Source organism: Saccoglossus kowalevskii, chromosome 13, assembly GCF_978046115.1.
Source record: "Saccoglossus kowalevskii chromosome 13, keSacKowa6.1, whole genome shotgun sequence".
Taxonomy (NCBI): Eukaryota; Metazoa; Hemichordata; class Enteropneusta; family Harrimaniidae; genus Saccoglossus; species Saccoglossus kowalevskii.
This window is the reverse complement of record NC_140653.1, coordinates 35922087-35943723: the sequence shown is the minus strand read 5'-3', so window position 1 is coordinate 35943723 and position 21637 is coordinate 35922087. Positions and strand designations below refer to the sequence as shown.

At 36.4% G+C, this 21637-nt stretch overlaps 2 protein-coding genes across 10 annotated transcripts in view; one reads left to right on the top strand and one right to left on the bottom strand.

Annotated features, from left to right (window-relative positions):
• Nucleotides 1-1510, bottom strand: part of LOC100377157 (uncharacterized) — a 75981-nt gene extending 74471 nt beyond the window's left edge. For 7 of the 9 annotated variants that reach the window (XM_085507273.1, XM_085507277.1, XM_085507278.1 and 4 more), the window contains exons 1-2: nucleotides 1378-1510; nucleotides 731-891 (exon numbers count right to left, since the gene is read on the bottom strand). In XM_085507273.1, coding sequence (XP_085363399.1) covers nucleotides 731-850 — 120 coding nt within the window. In that variant the 5' untranslated portion in view covers nucleotides 851-891; nucleotides 1378-1510. Of the gene's footprint in view, nucleotides 1-730; nucleotides 892-1293 lie in introns of all 9 variants that reach the window. The other 2 variants (XM_085507275.1, XM_085507274.1) reach the window with 2 other exon arrangements.
• Nucleotides 1511-7171: 5661 nt separating this feature from the next.
• Nucleotides 7172-15697, top strand: LOC100377006 (creatine kinase U-type, mitochondrial-like). The gene is made up of 8 exons (XM_002730920.4): nucleotides 7172-7240; nucleotides 8320-8714; nucleotides 10562-10777; nucleotides 10888-11072; nucleotides 11453-11576; nucleotides 12060-12194; nucleotides 14756-14881; nucleotides 15015-15697. The coding sequence occupies exons 2-8, from the start codon at nucleotides 8373-8375 to the stop codon at nucleotides 15123-15125; spliced, it is 1239 nt and encodes a 412-aa protein (XP_002730966.1). The 5' UTR covers nucleotides 7172-7240; nucleotides 8320-8372; the 3' UTR covers nucleotides 15126-15697.
• The last annotated feature ends 5940 nt before the right edge of the window (nucleotides 15698-21637 follow it).

Genomic DNA, 21637 nt, shown 5'->3' with positions numbered 1-21637 from the left:
ATCAGTTGAAAGAATTAAAAATAGTGACAAACATATTCATAATGTATTCTAAATAGTGACATGTTTTATAGTTGCAACATCTGTAGAGACGTTTTTATACACCAGGTTTTTTTATTTTTCTTGCGCCAGTCATTTATTCATCCTTGTATCAGTTATTTGTATATGGGCACTGCTAGAAATAAAGTAACAACAATGACGTGTAATGACTACTTTTTGCCTATGATAATACAATTTTCCCAAAAATTATTTTTCTTTCTTACTGCTTGTCTACTTTAGATATAGCGAATTACAGGTATAAAGTCACAAGATGTTTAAAATCAACAAAGATACTAAGTCAAGGATGAAGTAACCTCAGACAGTTCTGACATCATGCCATATGAATATAACCTCTGGTTGACACTTGTGTTTCAGCTAATGACCTTGGAATTTAAAAACTTTCAATTGAGCCACAGATCCTCAACGTCAGTTTCAGATATCTAATTATGAAAAATTGGTTTTAGTAGATTTATTGTGTTTTTTTCAATATTTGTATTAATCACTGGTACTTCGTTAAAATAGACATTGAAAAAATCAAACCTGTTGACAATAAATAATATGACAACACAACATCAGTGAAGCATTGTTGTGTTGTTCAGACACGACGGGTCGATACACGATGCAAGGTAAAAAGAGTGGCACGAATGGACGTGATACATGCGCAATCAATGGAACTTATAATTAAGAACAATACCTGTTTTGAATTTGGAGTTGTAGTCTTATTAGTGTTGTGTGTGCTGGATTTTGAAGCTTGCTTCTCTCGTGCATTGCTACCCCGATTATTAGCACGTGTAGTGCCGGCTGTGGACATCATATACAGTATATACAAAACGGTATATGTACAAAATAGAAAATCTGTGAAAAGAAACAAATAAAAGCAAGGTTGAAGAATAATCCCTAGATATGACTTCACACTCAGAAAAACCAGGTAGTTTTTTGGTTATTATTATAAAAACCGTCATCTCCCTGTAATTATCATAAATTAAACGAATCATTTTCACCATTAATACAATGTTCACATCGCTTTAAAGACGGCAAAGTCCAGTCCGGAGTGAACAATAACATACCCAGGTTTTTTACAGACTATAATAAATTGACTTTTACAATAAACATTAGCTCAAATAACAGCGAGAAAGGACAAAAACACTGACACAGATGACATGTGACGCCATGCTGGATTTTACCCTATTTTTTGATTCTGCGTCATAAATAAACAACCACCAAAGAAAATATTGCCCTCCTAACACGGCCGAATACCTTACAACTTCAGATCACCAAATAAAACATGCTCCGGAATAAGACAAACCGTAAAATCCAAGAGTTTCAGACGATCCCTTTTACCTTATAATATGTGGTCACAAAAGCTGGAGGTCACGTGACTTTCAAGAAAAATTCGCGCCGCCATTTTATCCGGAGATGACGTCATGTTCGTTGCGAGATAAATGTGCTGTGATTCACTCCGTTTATGAGTTATTTGACTGCAATATAACAATTTCCTTTTATACTGATACATATAGCCAAATACCCACACTGCAGCAAAAAATGTGAGCAAATAAAGAAATTAGCTTACTATGATGTCATCTTCGGCTTTCTCCGGACGTATTCGTTGGGCGATACCATTCTCAATTTGTAAACAAACCTTTCTGTCCATCATCACTGAGGGTTTGAAATCGATTATCCTTTGTGAAACGTTGTACAACGAACCATACCCAGAAGCGCTTGTTATATTAAAATTGTATCCGATTTGTGTGTAAACTCACACATTTACCTTCCTGTTTTTGTGGAAAACGGAAAAACGGGTCAGGCAAACCACACAGTTCCTAATGAGGCAGAATGTACGCTTTTGTTGACAATAATATTATAAAATTGCAATGATGATTAATACAATATAAAATGATGAAGTAATGTAAAATAATAATACGTTGTGAAGAAATCTAAATAAAAAAATTGATGAATTACCATGACGTTTGTCGTAATAACCTTTCTTAACAGGAAACCAAATTTTAACAGGATGTTTCATTACAGCATAGACCCTCTGTTAGAGGGTCTATGATTACAGTAGTGCAGTTGGTGGATCCGTTGAGGAAAATCACAATTTCCAAACGGGTGTGGAATGAAAGGTATTATCATTTGACAACAAAATATGTATTTCATTACGGTTCTAACAATCAAATAAAAATTACTAGAACGAGACGATACAATACAATACACTAGTAATGATGTCATAAACTACTTTTTTTACTAGCATGCATGGTTCTAAATAAAATTTGTCTGTTTAATTATCTTTACTCCGCGTTCAGGCCAAGGAATGAAGCATAGTCGTTAGATTTTTCTATTTATTTTATACATGTATTTATATATATATTTTTTTATGATGAGCTGGTGGCATTTTACGACAATAAACATACCAGAGAAAAGGAACCGGAACTAACAAAGCAACAAACAAACTATAGTACTTATGTTGGATTGTACTTGGCTAAGCCTACCGAGGATGTTACACACATTGACAGGCTATGTGCGACATTTTACAGTCTACAGTGTCAGCAATTCTTTATTGCCATAACAAAGACTAAAAGCGTTGTCCATAAAAATGATTATATTCAATGTCCTAGTTACATCCAAAACCATTAGTTAAGTAATGTATTGTTGGAATTCTGATTCCTAAGCTATTATTTTACTTTGTTTTGTATTAAAAAAAATACTGTATCCCAGGGTTCCCCGCTTAGCCCACTGTTTTGAAATCCGTCGTTGTTTATATTATTTGAACTTCATTTTACAAACTGCCATATTAGTTCCCGTTCGGACAGAGTCCAACAACGGCGACTTATAATACTGATATCCGTGATCGTGAGCGCGTCGCATTTTATCGGGCATATTACATGCATTTGTTCCATGATCCGAATCAAAATGGACAAATTTTAATGGCATGAAAATAACATTTTTTCATCATTCAGAACTGGATGTCAGCCCGGATGTCAGTCATGTGAGGACGAATTTGGTTAAAACTTGGTACATACATTGAACACAATTGTTCACAATTGAACACACTGAACACGGGTTCAAAATGGCCAAGACCAAACAAGTTCATACATACGTTGGACACACGTGCATTTGTTTCATGACCTGACTCAAGATGGTGAAGGCTAAAAATGCATTGAACTCACATGTTTTCGCCATTTCGGAACCGGATCTCAACCGTATGTTGTCGTTTTTTTTATTGAAACTTGGTACATACATTGCACACTTTTAAAGAATGCAGTTTCGGGACCATATCTCTGACATACCTGGACCTATCAAGTTCAAACTTGACACATAGATCACACACCGCGCATTTTTTCACCATCAGGCCAGACTTTTATTATCTCTTGTTTCGCGAACCTGCCCGAATGAACAGGAGCCGAAAATGAAATAAAAATAATATTTCATTTCAGTGTAATTTCTCGCGCCCGCCGAATTGTAAGTGAAAATAATTACTAAAAAAAAATAATTTTATCTTAATTTTTTTGCCGCCCGCCGCACAACAAATTCAAGTTGCATTTTCGTGGGAGTATCATGATCAAAGTACCGAAGTCTCGCGCAGATGAGAAACAAGATTATACATGGAATAACATTTTATTTCATTTCACATACAATTCTTTGAGAATCACACAAATCTAATGGAAAACAGAATTAATTTTATTTTGTTCCGCCCTCCTCAAAAAATGTGCCTTATAGAAACTCGAGAAACAAGGAATAAAAAAAGTCTGGCCTCAATATTGTTTAAATGGACAACGCATACTTGTCTGGACCATGGAGCTGGACTGGACCAATCCAGTTTAAACTTCACATATGAGGTCTTATATTCAGGAATTGGATTTCAGTTACTCTGGTTACTCGTTAACTGACAGAGGCGGAGACACGAAATTTTGTATGGCGACCCTCCCCCTCCGGTGCCCCTGCAACTGGTCAATTTACTTCAATATCTTGGGTCATAGAATGAACATTGTGGACCTGGACTCACGTCATGATCATTTATGTAATGATTTTCATATTTGTTTCAAAATAGACGCAACTGACTCCAGTTTGCATCTAATTATGATAATTTATAATTTTCATTACCATATAACAACCCTCGGAGGAGATGAAATGGGTTATAATTGAAATGAACACAAGTGTAGTGGAAATACAGTTTTAAAATAAAACAATTAAGGTGTGTCTTTCTGTCTAATAGTACGAGTGTGATAGTCGGAATAAAAAACAAAGGCATGAATTTCATGCACACCTGACTCCAGTTTGTATCATGTCTGTGGTCTGAGAGCGTCGAGCAATATAACACATTGGTCTGTGAAACCATATTTCATGTATTCACTTACGGATTTTGTTCAAATCTGTTGCATTATAACACACAAAAAATGCCCGAGGTGTTAAAATGTAACACATTTCGAGAGATGCACATGTACGTACCACGAGACTACAAAGTTCGCTCAAATATACTCAGGGACTGAGGAATGTCATGACCCATTTAATTTGGAGTATATCACCTGTGAACATGTGAAGTCTTAGACGTCATTATTACACAATAAATTGAAGTTTAATCATCTGTATGTGTCTAACTATTTAATTTTATTATTGCATTATGGTGGCATCCATGGGATATATTATGATTACTGTTATGTACTCCCACATCGTCTGGTGAATCGCACAGTTTCGCAATCTTTATATAAATATACTCCAACAACGAACAAGTGACGACATTGGTTTACAAGATGCGACCCAGTGACTCGATTACATGACAATGTTTGCCATAAACCCATATTTATAAGACGTGACCCAGTACTTCGATTACATGTACATGACAATGTTTGCCATAAACCCATATTTATAAGACGTGACCCAGTACTTCGATTACATGTACATGACAATGTTTGCCATAAACCCATATTTATAAGACGTGACCCAGTACTTCGATTACATGTACATGACAATGTTTGCCATAAACCCATATTTATAAGACGTGACCCAGTACTTCGATTACATGACAATGTTTGCCATAAACCCATATTTATAAGACGTGACACAGTGCTTCGATTACATGACAATGTTTGCCATAAACCCATATTTATAAGACGTGACCCAGTACTTCGATTACATGTACATGACAATGTTTGCCATAAACCCATATTTATAAGACGTGACCCAGTACTTCGATTACATGACAATGTTTGCCATAAACCCATATTTATAAGACGTGACACAGTGCTCAGATTACATGACAATGTTAGCCATAAACCCATATGTATAAGACGTGACCCAGTACTTCGATTACATGTACATGACAATGTTAGCCATAAAGCCATATTTATAAGACGTGATCCAGTGCTTCGATTACATGACAATGTTTGCCATAAACCCATATTTATAAGACGTGACACAGTGCTTAGATTACATGACAATGTTAGTCATAAACCCATATTTATAAGACGTGACCCAGTACTTCGATTACATGACAATGTTAGTCATAAACCCATATTTATAAGACGTGACACAGTGCTTAGATTACATGACAATGTTTGCCATAAACCCATATTTATAAGACGTGACACAGTGCTTAGATTACATGACAATGTTTGCCATAAACCCATATTTATAAGACGTGACACAGTGCTTCGATTACATGACAATGTTAGCCATAAACCCATATTTATAAGACGTGACCCAGTGCTTAGATTACATGACAATGTTTGCCATAAACCCATATTTATAAGACGTGACCCAGTGCTTAGATTACATGACAATGTTTGCCATAAACCCATATTTATAAGACGTGACCCAGTGCTTAGATTACATGACAATGTTTGCCATAAACCCATATTTATAAGACGTGACACAGTGCTTAGATTACATGACAATGTTTGCCATAAACCCATAATTATAGGACGTGACCCAGTGCTTCGATAACATGAAAATGTTTGCCATAAACCCATATTTATAGGACGTGACACAGTACTTTGATTACATGAAAATGTTAGCCATAAAGCCATATTTATAAGACGTGATCCAGTGCTTCGATTACATGTACATGACAATGTTAGCCATAAACCCATATTTATAAGACGTGACCCAGTGCTTAGATTACATGACAATGTTTGCCATAAACCCATATTTATAAGACGTGACCCAGTGCTTAGATTACATGACAATGTTAGCCATAAACCCATATTTGTATTCATTATGAAATTTATTTTAGTGCTTGAAAAGAATTAGCCCTGCGTACAGTGCTGTGTGTACAGGGACGCGTTCGGTTGATAGATGTTCCCACCACAGCCCTGCGAACTTCCATAGACAAAGTCCGGGACTTTGAAAAATATAACTTTTTTAATGAAATAATATGCCCAGGTACCAAAAATGATGATCGATTACCAGATATATCCAGAACTCCCAGTTCGGAGTTCAATTGTGGATGAAATCGGCTACGTTGCCCTAAAAACAAACGCATTCTCTCGCGTGAATGAAATTAAAAATGGCGGCGTTTGGTGGATAATTCCTCCGGTACCTACGCGTTTACAATTTGTCCGTCTTTACTAGTCGTTTTTTTAAAGACATTTCAGTTTCAGATAACTTTATAATGGTTGTTACGAATAACTATCGTCATTTCAACCGATTTCGGCTGGGAAACTACTTATTTTTAACTTGCGCACCAATTACGGTGCGCTCCCGGACTTTGTCTATGCATTTAGCTCCATGGTCTATGAAGGTACGCAGGGCTGTGGTGGGGACATCTATCAACCGAACGCGTCCCCGTACACACAGCACTGTACGCAGGGCTAGAAAAGAATTTGTTTGACAAATTTGTAAGACCTTCAATGTTCATGGGCCTAGGGGATCATTTTATGTTGTTAAGCAACCGGCACAAACAATGGAAAGAAATGCTATAGTATTGGTGGTATGTTCGATCAATATCGATTTTCTATTGTGTGAGCACACCTGAGTTAAAAACATGTAATATTCATCCAATTCATACCATCCCCTCCCCTGGTTAGAATCGAAACAGTCGATAAACATTGATAGCCAATCGTATTTTAGATTGCACACCCCGTGACGAAACTCTCTCCATATAAGGTGAAGTATAAACAAATTTGTTTGACCTCATTGGCAACTGCCAATCGAGTTTACGCCTTTATAAGAATCTGATAGCGAGTGTTAGTTGGCGTTCGCTGACCGAAAGGTAAGGTGTACATGTGTGTACCTTCGAAATTCTCACTTTTTACGCGTTACACACTCGTCTATATATCATTTGTGTTATCGTTTTGTAGGTAATTATTTATGTTTGTGAAGATACCGGGCAAATTCGCTGCATTAGTCGCGACGTACAAGCTGGTTTTATTGCAAACCGGCTTTACATGACGCGTCGACATGGCGTGTTTCGACTTGAGTGCAGGGCAGTGGTACTACAAGGTTGTAGCATTTTTCCTGTAGATTATGTAACATCGTCTTTGCATAAACATACATTTTCACTGATTTGAGAACAAACCGTTGCACACATCCGTATGAAACAATCTGCGCCATAAACAATGAATTATTCTATTTGCGAACTGTATTATTTGGCAAGTCATAAAATGTTCCCTGTCGTATTATGTAACATCCCATTGTTTTCTATTTAAACTATCCTATTGTAACATTAACTCAAGACTACCAGTCTTGACAACCAGAGTAGCAACAGTGTTACCGCATACTTTATTTTAATACTACAATATTGCATTTTGGATTGACCACGTGTACACGAGCATGGGTGGGTTGAAAAGGTCTTGCAAATGACCTCAAAATGTGAAATGGAGGTCATTTTGCCGGTTGTTGCATACCCCTCCCATTTAAGTTGATTTTATTCGATCTACACGTCATCACGGTATTCAATATTTGGACTTAAAACTGCCAGATTTCAGTTTTTGAAGCGAAATTTGATAGTTTATTGACGAACACGTAGTTATATTGCCCAGCGCAGTCATTGTTCACATAGCATTCAGCACGTAGTTCAGTGCTCTCCACGATAAAGTGTTCTAACTGACGTGTTGATCTAAAGGTCGACGCGGAATCGTGGAGGTACTGTTTTACAATCATGGTGGGGTCATGTAGAGAAATGGTTAAGCTTGATAGAATACATGATACTTTGTAGGGACTTTAATGACAAAAGCTCATTTCTTAAACGTATTTTTATTCACTTGTGTACAGTTTTTCTTAGTCACAGTATGCATGTTCAGCACATAATTGACTAGAGATTTTCATTTTTAATGACTTGTTCTCTCAAAGTTTGCATTTCAGGATAGCCTCAGTGGCATATTGATTCACTCTATCACATCAAAATGGCTTTTGCAAGTCGATTAATGAACAAGAAAGTAGCTGCAGCTGGTGCAGTGGGTCTTGGACTCTGTGCGGCTGCCTACTACAACACCCGGGAACCAGTTATGGCAAGTGGAGTTAGAGCACGACGTCTGTATCCACCATCTGCTGATTACCCAGACTTGAGTAAACACAACAACCACATGGCAAAAGTTCTAACCCCTGCAATCTATGCCAAACTACGCGACAAGACCACACCTAATGGTTTTACTGTGGATCAGTGTATGCAGACTGGTGTTGATAATCCAGGTCATCCTTTCATTATGACAGTTGGTTTAGTTGCTGGTGATGAAGAATGTTATGAGGTTAGTTTTTTTCACTGTATTCAACATTTTTCACTTATTTCTGCTTGAGATTAATTGTACTTAAAGTCACTGAATGTAGTAGTAGACTTGTATTTGACTGACCATGTTGTCAATCTATTTTGATACTTTGGCAATATGTACATTTAGGCACGTCTTTCAGTGTGTGCAGACAAGTGTTCTCTCTAGGATACAATCAATGTGGCGGTACTGCTACAGTGCTTTGATTTACCCCTGGACTTACATAAACATCTTGATTACCACAGTGCAATTTCCATCATGTTATAGGAGACTTAATAAAACAGACAAGTTGCTGAAAACTTGTGTGTAGTTGTAATACTTTGTTTTGTAAGTCAATATTTTTGTGCATTGTGTGATGGTGGTTATTAATCGCAATTTTTGTTTAGAATAAATGTGCTCCTGCCCCAGGTTTAAATTTCTAGGGAGAAAACTGCACATATTTTAGTGTGCAGACTAGACTAGTACATGTTGTTTGACTAAGTGAAGAAAGATATATTATGGCTCGTATACAAGCAGTAATATAGTTGATTTATCAATACATTTATTTACTATGAAATTCCTGATTCATGAAAACATCATAAATGTTCCTAGCCTAACTTTAAAATATTCTCAACGAAATTAAACCAGAATTTTTTTTTTTACGCATTTTTTTCCAGTCGAAATGCTGAATGTCAGAATTTCGTTGCCAGATAACTTGGTGTCTTGTGAACTGCCTGCTATTTTCTGGCCCCAAATCATTTATTGGTGCATCAATATTATATTTTATTTTATTTTATTTTATTTTATTGACCTTTTCACCATCAGTTTTTATAACAAATTCACAAAATGGTCCTGTTCATAGTCTCCACTTCCCTTCAGAAGATTGAGACAAAAAAAAAAACAATTTTTTTTAAGTAAAAACTACAAATTGCCTCAAAATATCTGTTGGCTCCAAAATTAGGGGGTTATTTCCAGAAATAATGAAGAGAAAATTGCAGACAAATTTGGAAGAGGAAGTATGGTGGTGAAAATGTTGAGTACAAAATAAATTTTTAAAGTGCAAAAATGTGTTTCAAACTTAATCTACAGCATTTTTTAATGCATTTTAAAACTGGCTACCTCATTAACCTTTTATTTGCATACTCAAATAACCTTTGTGACATATGTAGGGAACTTGCTGTCAGCGTGCATTGCTGCTAATGTATAGAAGGCACATTTCTTATCCAGTTTTCTAGTCTTTGACAAAATTGTCACTTGTGTACTTGCTTCTCGAGGAAGAGTGGACCATAACGAATGCGTATCAAGTTGATCGTATGGGGTAGAGTTAGATACGAAATCTATCCCTTCTGGCATGGCTGGTTGTCAAGATCAACTGTAGTGCAGAAACTTGTGTTGTGGTCGGTTGAAGTGTCAAAATCTATTGCCATGGAACTCTCCCCAATCTATTTTGATCCCCCCCCCCCCAAGTTTGTCAAGTTGAGTTGACATCTGGCTTGTCTAGTTATTTGTCGGGTTACTGGGCATGTTCATACTGTATCAGTCCCTCCTCAGACTATGAGGGACTGTGACTGTATTTTGAAATGGGTGAACGCGCTTGATCAGAAAGTTTGTAAATGGTTGCGTTTGATTGGATAATAGAGGGCGAAACGACATCGAAAATAATGAGTGCCCACTTATTACGTAGATCAAATTGCAAGAAAAGAGCACAAAAGGTTTCTGGGACATTCAGACTTTCCAATTCTGGTTTCCTATGTATACAAAGCCAGGTGAGGGATAACAAGTATACTACTGGTGTCTGCCTTGGAATGTAATGAACTGTTGTCTGAAATCTTTGTTTCAATATCCTTTAGGTGTTTGCAGATTTATTTGATCCAGTAATTTCTGACCGCCATGGAGGCTATCCTAAAAATGCCAAGCACCCAACTGATCTTGATGCATCAAAAATTCGTGGTGGTATTTTTGATGAAAAGTACGTGTTATCTTCAAGATGTCGTACTGGACGTAGTATTCGTGGACTTAGTTTACCACCAATTTGTACGCGAGCTGAGAGAAGAGAAGTTGAGAGAGTAAGTCAACTTGTATGATTCGCTGTACGTTTATTCTTCCCTCGGCCAGAAACTGGTCCTCTCTGTGAATTTTATTATAGTTAATGTATTGTATTTTTCTTTGATTGTAGGTAGTTGTTGATGCATTGAATGGACTTTCAGGTCCATTGAAAGGAACATACTATCCCTTGAACAACATGACAGAAAAGGATCAGCAGAAATTAATTGATGATCATTTCTTGTTTGATAAACCAGTATCTCCATTACTGACCTGCGCTGGTATGGCGCGTGATTGGCCAGATGGTCGTGGTATCTGGTAAGGATTGCTAGCAATTTTACTTGACCCTTCGATGCAGATTAACGCATTTCCTTGAATTTGAGATTTTGTAGCGGTAAAATGCATGTACACGTCCCATGCTATGCATAGCAACATGCGTTTTTGGTAAAGCTCATTGTTTTATTTACACAATATTAAAATCAACATGACCATGGCAGTTATTTATACAGGATGCCTCAAAAAAATCTAATCGGATGTTTCTGAAAGTATTTGCGAGGTCCAATTCACTAACATAATTTAACCAAGCTGGAAAGATTACAAGTGGGCTAGGTTTATTCAAAGCGAACATGAATTGTTTTGGTTTTGAATAAGTTTTTATTAGGTTGTGAGTTCTCATTAGTTTTCCTTCCAACATTCAGGCACAATGAAGCTAAGAACTTCCTAGTTTGGATCAATGAGGAAGATCACACTCGTGTCATATCTATGGAAAAGGGAGGCAACATGAAGAGAGTCTTTGAACGCTTCTGTGATGGCCTAAGTCAAGTAAGTTTGACAGATGCAAGATGTACTAAATTAGAAAAAACAGTTTTGTAACATTAGGGCATCAGACCAGACCTAACCTGGGTTTATGTTCACATCCACCCTTTCCTTGATGGCGGGGGACAGCATCCTGTTCTATCTGCTTATTACAAGCAGACTATACCCATTTTCAATACTCTGTGTACACACAACCCCCTCCCAATTAACACAAACTACTCCAACTTGTAGTACAGTTATTAAAGATGACTGAGGATCTGTCATGGTTTTTTGAGATGTTTGGCGCACAATCTGATTAACGTTTAATAATCGTATGTGGTCTCCTTAAAAATGCACAACTATTATATCTGGAGGACTAATACCCATGCAGCTGTCCAACCAGTGCTTTTAATAAGCATGACCAGGAATCTTGTCTCTGGTGGCAGTTTTACAGGTGCAACATCTGATTCAAAGACCAGAGGATTTATTTCAATACTGTCTCATTTGCAGGTGGAACAGCTGATTCAAAAGAAAGGATGGGAATTCATGTGGAATGAGCATTTGGGATTTGTACTTACTTGCCCATCTAACCTTGGTACTGGACTTAGATGTGGAGTACATATTAAGCTACCAAATGTGTCAAAGGTGAGTTCCCCTCCCATAATTATAAATCTACTACCTGCGAGTGGTCAAATTTGCATGTGATTTTAAGCGTTCAGGGTGGTGACATTTAATTATATTATATAATAATTTTTTTATGTAATGGTACAAAACTCCAAACCTAATTTTGTGTAACCTAATTAAAATTGACAGACTCACTTAGTCCGAAACGTGGAATTGTTTTGGGTTGCCTCCATTGTAATAGACACCTGGACAGATTTTTTTCAAAGCTGGAACAGACAAAGCACATTTATTTTTGATTTGGTTGACCTTTGACCGACTGGCTGCCATTTTGTCCCCAAACATTTTGTTCGACATGCCAAGACTGATTTCATTCAAACTTGGCATTGACATCAGTCATAGTGGGTTACTGATGCACATCCTTTTTTGTGATTAGATTCAAAATGGCCATCTGGGGGCCATTTATGTTTCTAAGCATGAATTATTTTTTTTAAGTGAAAAAATGTGTTTTAAACTCGGTCTACGGCTACTTTATTTTTGTGTATTTTAAAACGAGGCTCCTCATTAGCTTCTCATTTGCATACAGAAATTCCCCTTGTGACGTCAGAAGGGGAAGTTGCATGGCAGCTTGCATTGCCGATACGTGTAATTAAAGCAAATTTCTTGTGTAGTTTTCTCGTCTTTGACTAAATTGTCACTTATGTACTTGTTCGTCGAGGAAGAATGTACCATAATGAACACATAATATCAATTTTTGTTGCATGGGGTTGGGTTAGATGCGAAATATGTCCATTCTGGTGTAGCTGGTCACCGTGATCGTCACGGACACCGGCGCACGTTTGTACACCGTCGCTGAACAAAATAGAATTTGACGTCTGAATTATCTCGTTATTTAGCAGGTTACTAGGCACGTCACTACACTGTTTTATTTCATCGATCGTCTGAGTAAAACTTTCAAAATTAAAATAAAAGAGAACATATTCTGACATTCTAAACATTAGACTATAGTGATCACTATAAAATAATTTTAAAAAACGACAAATCGGTTACTAAATAAATGACAGCCGCATGGAAATAAATGACTTTTTATTGAAATAGGTGAACGCGTCGGGTCACGACGAGGTCAAGTGCGTTATAAGCGACGTTTAATTGGATAACAAAAATAATCAAGATCGACACACATACAGATAAATTCAGAGTCGATTCGAGTTAGCGTGATCCATGGCGTGATTGTCATAAATATAACATCATATTAAAATTTCATTTGGTGGAAACGCATCGACCAAGCCCGAATTCTTATTTCATAAATTATTACGCAGATCAAGCTGCAAGCATGGAGGTAAAAAAGGAACAGAGGTGTGAATTTGGCATTCAACACCAAACAACTCAGAAACTTTTAGCCTTCGAAAATGAAAACAATTAGAAGTGTGTAAGGGCTGTGTAATTTCCTGTTTGTCCGATGCTTCGTTTTCGTGTCACTGTCAAAATTATTGCTACCTTTTACCTAACAGGGACTAAACGATAAAACTATAATCACGGTCGCAAAAAAAGTCAACTCATTTGAAACACTTGCCGCATGTCTCTCTTCTAAAATCTGCCTCGGTGATCATGGGCTGGTCCGGAATCTATTTCTTTCAAAAGTGTTGCGCCAAGTTTACGTTAAGTGGCTTTCGTCCACTGATATCGCACCTTCGGATCGATTAGAAACATGTAAATACATACACTATGACTATACGTTTCACTGCAACTGCCCACAACACAACTAAAAACTTTCTCAAAAAAAAAATAAAACGCCGATCGAAAAATGTATATCGTTTAAAACTATACTGAATGACCAGTGTTATTACGGCTCGGGGGTATGACTTCCTCTCACATTTTTTGTCATTTGGTGGCGCACTTTCGGCGAGAGTCGGAAATCCGGAAACGATCGACAGTTTCAGGATAGGTGGACGTGGCTACAACACAAGAGATATCCCAAATTTACTTGGATACAAGTAATCATTTTCAGCAAAAAAATCAATAACTGCCCATTTCAGTGGGACACAGATCTAAAATGGGAAACGTGAGGGTGGGCATTGCACAGGCACTTTAAACATCAACCGTTTTTTGGGCACACCTGATGGCACAATAGTGTGCATGTTGATTAATGATCAAGCATTGTGCTAATATGCTAAGTACTATAATATTTAAACATAATCTGACTGCTTTTCATTGTTTGAAGAAGTCACTAAAAACATGACGGGAATAAATCATAAAAATCTCCAACTCGTACTTACTAAAAAAGGCAATGTTTTTAGACGGTCAATATAGGAGAATATGATTGCGTACTTTATAGCTCCGCTAAACTTGCAGAGCTAATTATATTACTGATTGGTCTTTCAGCTTGACATTTTCAGTTGTACAAGTGTCATACTCGCTACAAATGTACCTTAATGTTGTACTTTGGCAATGACTTGTGATTTCAAATGACACCTGAATGTTGATAGTTGTTGTGATATGCAACATGTGCAATTGTTAGCTAGCTGATAATGTAAATTGGCCAGTCTTGAATTTTAAACTAAAAAACAGGTTATTTGTTTCTTCAGCATGCAGATTTTGAAAAAATTCTTGAGAATCTTCGGTTGCAGAAACGTGGTACAGGTGGTGTAGATACAGCAGCCACTGGTGGAATATTTGATATCTCAAACACAGATCGTCTTGGAAAATCTGAAGTGAGTACTGCTTTCACATGTATTTATTAGTCGAGATAAAGCTGAATTGAGTTAGCAGTCAAATGATGCTGCATAAAGATTTTGTTGAATGCATTTGTGCTTGGTCTGAAAACTATCCCAATTTATCCAACAGGTACAACTTGTGCAGGAACTGATAGATGGTTTGAATACACTCATTGATATGGAGAAGAATCTAGAGAAAGGAAGACCCATTCGCCACTTGATGCCCTCTCCCAAGAAATAAGTGACCAAATAATAACCAGACCCTATAATATTGAATGTTTTTTGCTGACTTGTAGCACAGACTTATTCAAACAATGTGCATATAATTCATTGTTATACTATCATACCAATGCTTTTCTAAAACAGTTTTACTTCTAATTGATAGGAGTCTCTTGCAGGATAATTACCTAGTCCATTTAATTCCATCCACTCAAAGTTCTATCACAAAGTTTATTGCTTCAGTATTGGGTTTGTCAAAACTTTATATTGTCTCTTGTTAGAAGTTTGGGGAACTGGAGATTATCAAATTTGTTGCTTTTATAAATCCTGCATTTTAGGTACTTGTGCTTTTTGAATTAAAAATAAAATTACGAGTGTCAATTTGTATTTAATATTCTATTTCGTTGTTTATGGACTGACTGCAAGAACTAAGTTTGACATTTTGGTACATATGCAAAGCTAAATTGAAATAATGTATTTGGAATTGTATATAATTAGTACAAAGTGTCGCCTGGGGATACCTGTAGTACGTATTCAATTCTAAAGTCATTTTGGGATGGAATAAAATTTGAATAATGTAATTTTTAACAGCAATGCTTCCTGTACACGTATTTATTGGGTGCTATGTACATTTCAATATGAATCTCCCAATAAACTGGGCTACTTGGCAGAAACCTTGCTCATATTCAAATATGTTGATGCAATGATCACCCTTTGACGAAGTATTCTTTCTTCTTGGGACTTGTTTCACATAGATCAGAAATTTGTTAGCCATGGGTGAAGTTTGCTGCGAACTCGTCTTCGCCCGCTTGATACAAATCTGCATATAGTTAAAAAGTGCAGAGTTGATAATATCTGTGGAATTCCCAGTGAATTTAATTTAACAAAAACCAATATCGTCGAAAGTAACTAGAATACATGTGCCCCCCCTAAAATGTAAACTGCTTGGAGGTCCCGTCACACTCATCTGACACCACCACCACCACCACAGTGCTTTTTCTTTTCAGCTTGGCTGTCGAGCGGAGATTATCATACGAGTAATTGTTGGTCGTCAATGTTTTACTTTTTCGACGACTTATTGAAAACTACAAACCTGAAGTGATATTATTGAATTCTTGTTGAAAAAAAAGAAAGGCAAGGCAAGTCCTGTTGCTTTGATACTATACATATTGTTCATTTTCTAATATCTTTAATTGATTGTAGTACGAAATGCATACGGGCACTCAAAATTAGCGATCACCACAGAAATGCTTCTGACTCGGACTATTGTCTGATATTATAATTATGTACCAACAGACGCGCATCCTGCCAGTCGTGGATAATTTGTAAACGAGACAGTCGGATGATGTGGTAGTGGCTTGTGAACAATACAAGTCAATTTTGTAAAATTACCACCTCTTTGTTAGCAGTCTGTAAATTGAAAGCTAAAATTTTTTTGAAACCAATTCCACCTCAATATAATATGGGCAAAGCACAGTTCACAATCAGTTTACCCTACTCGAGGGAGAAAAAAACGTTTACTGCGTGATTATTGCATCATGTAAAACTCTTTCAAGACCTATTTTACCTTTTATTAATTGTTTATTAACTCCTTCGAAAACCATCATGTAGTTTTCATCTGAAATCCATACTAACACATCTTGCTACAACATCGCTTTACTTCCGCAATGAAATTTTTATGATCACTACCATTTGGAAAACATTGGGTTCTACTAGTGCGGCATTTTGATTGGTTATTGGTGTTTTTGACCCATCAGGTCAAAGGACACTTGCTGATCAACTAATGCGTCACAAACATAGTGGCGGAGTGATCAACAGTAATTGCTCCCGATAAAACCAAGTCAAATTTTACTTTTATTTCATATCAAACAAGTCGTTGAAAATGACAGTCCCCGTTAAATTTTTGAAAGTTCTCTTTGTGCTTGTTATATTAAATATACATTTATGACCTGCTAAATATCAATGAAAATGATACATGGGTGACAGATAGTTATATGGCCAAAAGTAAAAAATGCCATTATTCGGGCATCTTTGATCCGACTATGAAACAAAGTAACATGTATGATGTACGTGCCAAATGAAAATGGTACATGAATCTAGGAAATAGTGGTAAGGCCAAAAATTCAGATGGCTGTCAAGCGGCCATCCTTGATCAGATTTTAAAACAAATGGACATGTATCTTAACATGTAATAAGGGTTGTGCCAAATTTGAATAAAAATTGAAAAAGCATGTCCAAAATGCCACATTTAAAAAAACAAAACAAGATGCCTGCCAGTCGGCCATCTTTGATCCAATTGTGAAAGGTCATGGACATGTATCCTAACATGTATAATCTATGTACCAAGTTTGAATGAAAACTGACAAAGCATGTCCAAAATGCAACATTTTCAAAAAACAAAATGGCTGCCAGTTGGCCATTTTGAATCGAACCGCTAAACCACTGCATGTGCATATGTACCACATAAAGTACTAGGCACATGCGAAGAATGAACAGAATAGGTTCAAAGGATTCTGAAATAAGACTATGGACGGATGGAGACCGATTGATAAGTCCCAGTTTCTGGACTTTGTCCGAGCGGGGACTAAAAAGAGAATTAACATTTTTTGCATGGCATCATGACTAAGAGGAAATATTGGTATAATCGGTGTATAACATCAAAAAGTAAGTTGTATTGCGTCATAACTTTGATAGTTTGGAAGTGCTATTTGTTCGTTCATTACTGTAAACGTTGTAGAAGCTGATGGTCCAAATAATAACCAGCAATCTGCCAAATATTTATGTACTAAATATTTTTGTAGTAAATGAGATCATGAAGTTGTGAACATATTCCTGGCTGAAACGTTTCAAATGCATTTCATTTAACCTTTTTCGATTTGTTTGTTTTTAGTCTGCAGCATTTGCATTTCGAGAATGTTTCATTTTAATATTTTCTAAGTCATGAAACCTAATATTTTGTCTCCACTAAAAAAATGTGCACTGTGACAGCTTATTAATATTACGAAAGTGCCCAAAAGAAGTGTTTATAACAACACTGTTCGAAGCAAATAAATATGTGCCACTTTGTTTTTGAAAATGTGTGTTGTGTGGGTGTAAATGTGGTTTGGTCAATTTCTATTATGTAAATGATATGCAAGTTAGTCTGCCACAGTGGTTTAAATTCCTGGGGAGAAGACACCCCCCCCCCCCCCCCATGAAATTGTTTGCTTTCTGGTCAGTGGTGTGACATCCTACATAAGGTAGATTGGCCGATAAATATCACATACTTCCAATCTCAATAAGCTACCCCTCTGATGACTGTTAGTTGTACCTTTCCCCCACTGATGCATGTAGTTCTTGCAGTAATTTTGTGCAACGAACCCAATCTTTCTGATTGCTGCAATAAACTGTCTGTGTTGCAGAGTAACTTCCTGCAGCTACATTGCCAGCAAGTCTAGACATTGATGTGGTAAGTGGTTGGATCTAACAATTTGTATACTGCAAATTACAACACACAAACGGCTAGTGAAGGATGTGTAATAATACTTCGTACATTAAAGGCTACCAAACAAAATATAATAAAGTGACTGAACACTTCAATACAACAGTCTTGTATAAATATGCCAGTAATCTTTATTTTTACCAAACTAAGTTCATATGACACAATTTTTCAGGCTTGCAAACACCAATCTTTCCAATTATCCACCTTTGTGCCAAATCATCTTAAGAATCATGGTGGCTGTCATTGGTGGATAGTCGTAAATTCAGTCAGTTGTAGTGCATATACACACGCGTGTATGTAATTGTAGTGACAGATATATCAGAATCTTCGTGTTGAAATGCCATCATAATGAATACTTCCAATATTCTATGAGCCACTCTTCTTAGCATGGGTTAAAAAACGATCAAGGTTTTGGAATATAAGTTTGATGGTTTTCCATGATTTGTAAAAAAAAAAACCTTGCAAATCTCTCCTATTTTTAACTGGCATCCAAAGAACTAATTAGTTATGTAAACTAGCATAACCATGAGCAAAGTGATCCAACTGCAGAAGCTTGCAAGTTTTATACATCCAGAAATAGTGTCTGTAACTTCTGTAACAAAACATAATATATATGTGAGCAACTCTGTTCTTGCAACTTGGGTAGAAGTAGAATGATGCCCTCACAGTTCAGCACAAAGTATTTCTCCTATAGACACCTGCACTTTACACAGTAGTACCTCTGCCACAGGAAGCCTTTTATCTTAAAATGTACCGTAAAATAAAATTTCAAAAGTTTTCAGAATACACAAATATGTTGAAATTTTGAACTGGTCATATTTTTAGTGCAAAAAATTATTGATTACAAAAACATTAGATGTCATACATAGTACACTTGTTCTCAAAAAGCAACATTTCTATCAAAACTCAATCATTTGCAATATTTATGCCCCCCAAGTTATGAAAATGGCAGCACTGTGGTAGACTTGCAGATTTATTGCACTATTAGGTGAAATGCAATACATAACTGTAAACTGATGGGGACTTGTAGTTTGAACATATTCAAATATACAGGAGTGTGTAATATGCAGAGTACCTGCGCATAAAGGTTATAATTAGGGGGTTGTTCACCAGTGCCAAATTGCTTAGTTCATTCAGATTAGCACCATAGAGGGCTAAATTCTTAGTGTTCAACCAGGTTAGGATTTGAACTCTGGTGCACTGATCATGAGCCCAATGCAACAATTACCTCTATGCTATGGTCTATCAGTGATCTAAATTCAAAATTTTGATTCTCTTATCTTGGACTCATTTGTAAACATGTGATATGTTGATTTTGGAAGTATGCCCACTTTATGAAAAAGATTTATATTAATACATACTGGTCAATCTACCCTTGCATACGGTCGAAATTGGCAGTTCCTGGTTGTCCATTTTGTCTTGGAGGCAACTAATGCAGGAAACTGGTTGCCCAATGAGTCAACCGTGAGAGTATAAATACAGAAATCACTAACATGTCTTAATTCTAGGTGCCACAAATTATTCAGGTTTATTTTGTGAAAGATGACAACATTTGCCTTCAATAATATTCAAAGTACACAAAAACTTTATAACTTAAAAACTCATGTGGACACGCAACTATGCAGTTTTCTGAGTGGTTTTCTTTTTAGACAACCATGCATTTGTTTAAGTTTCAACCCATGTCTACCATGTTGGCAATAATGCTAAAATGCCTTATTTTTTTTAACGAAAAGCAAGGAATGTGAGAATTTACCTGGTGATTCAGTTACATCTGACTCTGTAGACGCAGAATCTGATTCATCTGTAACAGCACCAGCAGTAGCAGTGGAAGACTCACCAAATTGTACTACTGCACAAAGTATGCAGCCTAACAACAATATAAATTTTCTTATATGCATCTTAATTATGTGTTGACGTTGCCTGTAAAAAGAAAATGAAAGAATGTTATTGAGACAGGGCAGCAAAATTCATACACTCAGTCTCTATTAAACGCAAATCTTTATGTATAAATAGTGAGTACATGTAAACCATAACAATCCCCCGAACTGTGTCCCACCTTAACTTGAAAATTGCCCTTTGTGGACAAAAATAAAGCCATGCATGCATCATGCAGTGGCCGTGGTTTTGGACTTTCAATGAGTTTAAGATTACACATGTGATATCATTAGAAAATGAACAATAGGTATAGTATCAAAGCAATCGGACTTGTGGTTTTCAACAAGAAGTCGAAAATATCACTTTTTAGCAAAAACGACAAAAAATATTCACCAAAATTGTAGAATTAAAGATATCATCACAAAATGAACAAATCTGAGAGAGGTTTACATGTAGTACCTATATATAATATCAAAGCAATTGGACTAGCGGTTTTTAACAAAAATGACAAAAATATTCACCAAAATTAGACAATTGAAGATATCATAGTGAAATGAACAAATCTAAGAGAGGTCTACCCAAGGTACATATACACCAAGTATCAAAGCATATAGGCTTGTAGTTTTCAAGAAGAAGTCGAAAAAGTAAAACATTGACACGGACGACGGCTACGGACAATCACTCATATGATAAGCTCCACTCGACAAAGTCAACAGCGGAGCTGAAAATCTCCACCAGTTGGCCATTTTGAATCAAATAATGCAATTCTGCATGCTCAACCATGTTACAAATCTGTAGAAAAATGGTATATGCATGTTCAAGCAAGGACCTTGGACCTCAATTCGATGTACTTTCTAAAATAATTGTTTATTTTTAATTAACTGGGGATTTCAAATGTGTGCATTTTGTCAGCGGCAGCAGTAAATACCCGTAATTTCACCGGAAATGCCGTCTGCTGACAATGTTATGGTGGTCGTAGCGTTACAGCTGACTTTATTTTTGACATAGCAATAGAGACTCCTTCGCAGAAAAAAATGCTGCCATTATTGAAATTAATTTCATCATATTTTGCTAATTCACAGTCTTGCAGACATTACAAATTTAACCAAAAACTTGTTCTATGACTTTATGAACTGACATGGGCACTAAACTGACTGTACTTGTTGAGGACAAAATGT

Coding starts and splice junctions, on each gene's coding strand:
- LOC100377006 (XM_002730920.4), top strand. CDS start 8,373: ATGGCTTTTGCAAGTCGATTAATGAACAAGAAAGTAGCTGCAGCTGGT. Junction 11,577..12,059: donor TCTGTGATGGCCTAAGTCAA/GTAAGTTTGACA, acceptor TCTCATTTGCAG/GTGGAACAGCTGATTCAAAA. Junction 14,882..15,014: donor ATCGTCTTGGAAAATCTGAA/GTGAGTACTGCT, acceptor TTTATCCAACAG/GTACAACTTGTGCAGGAACT.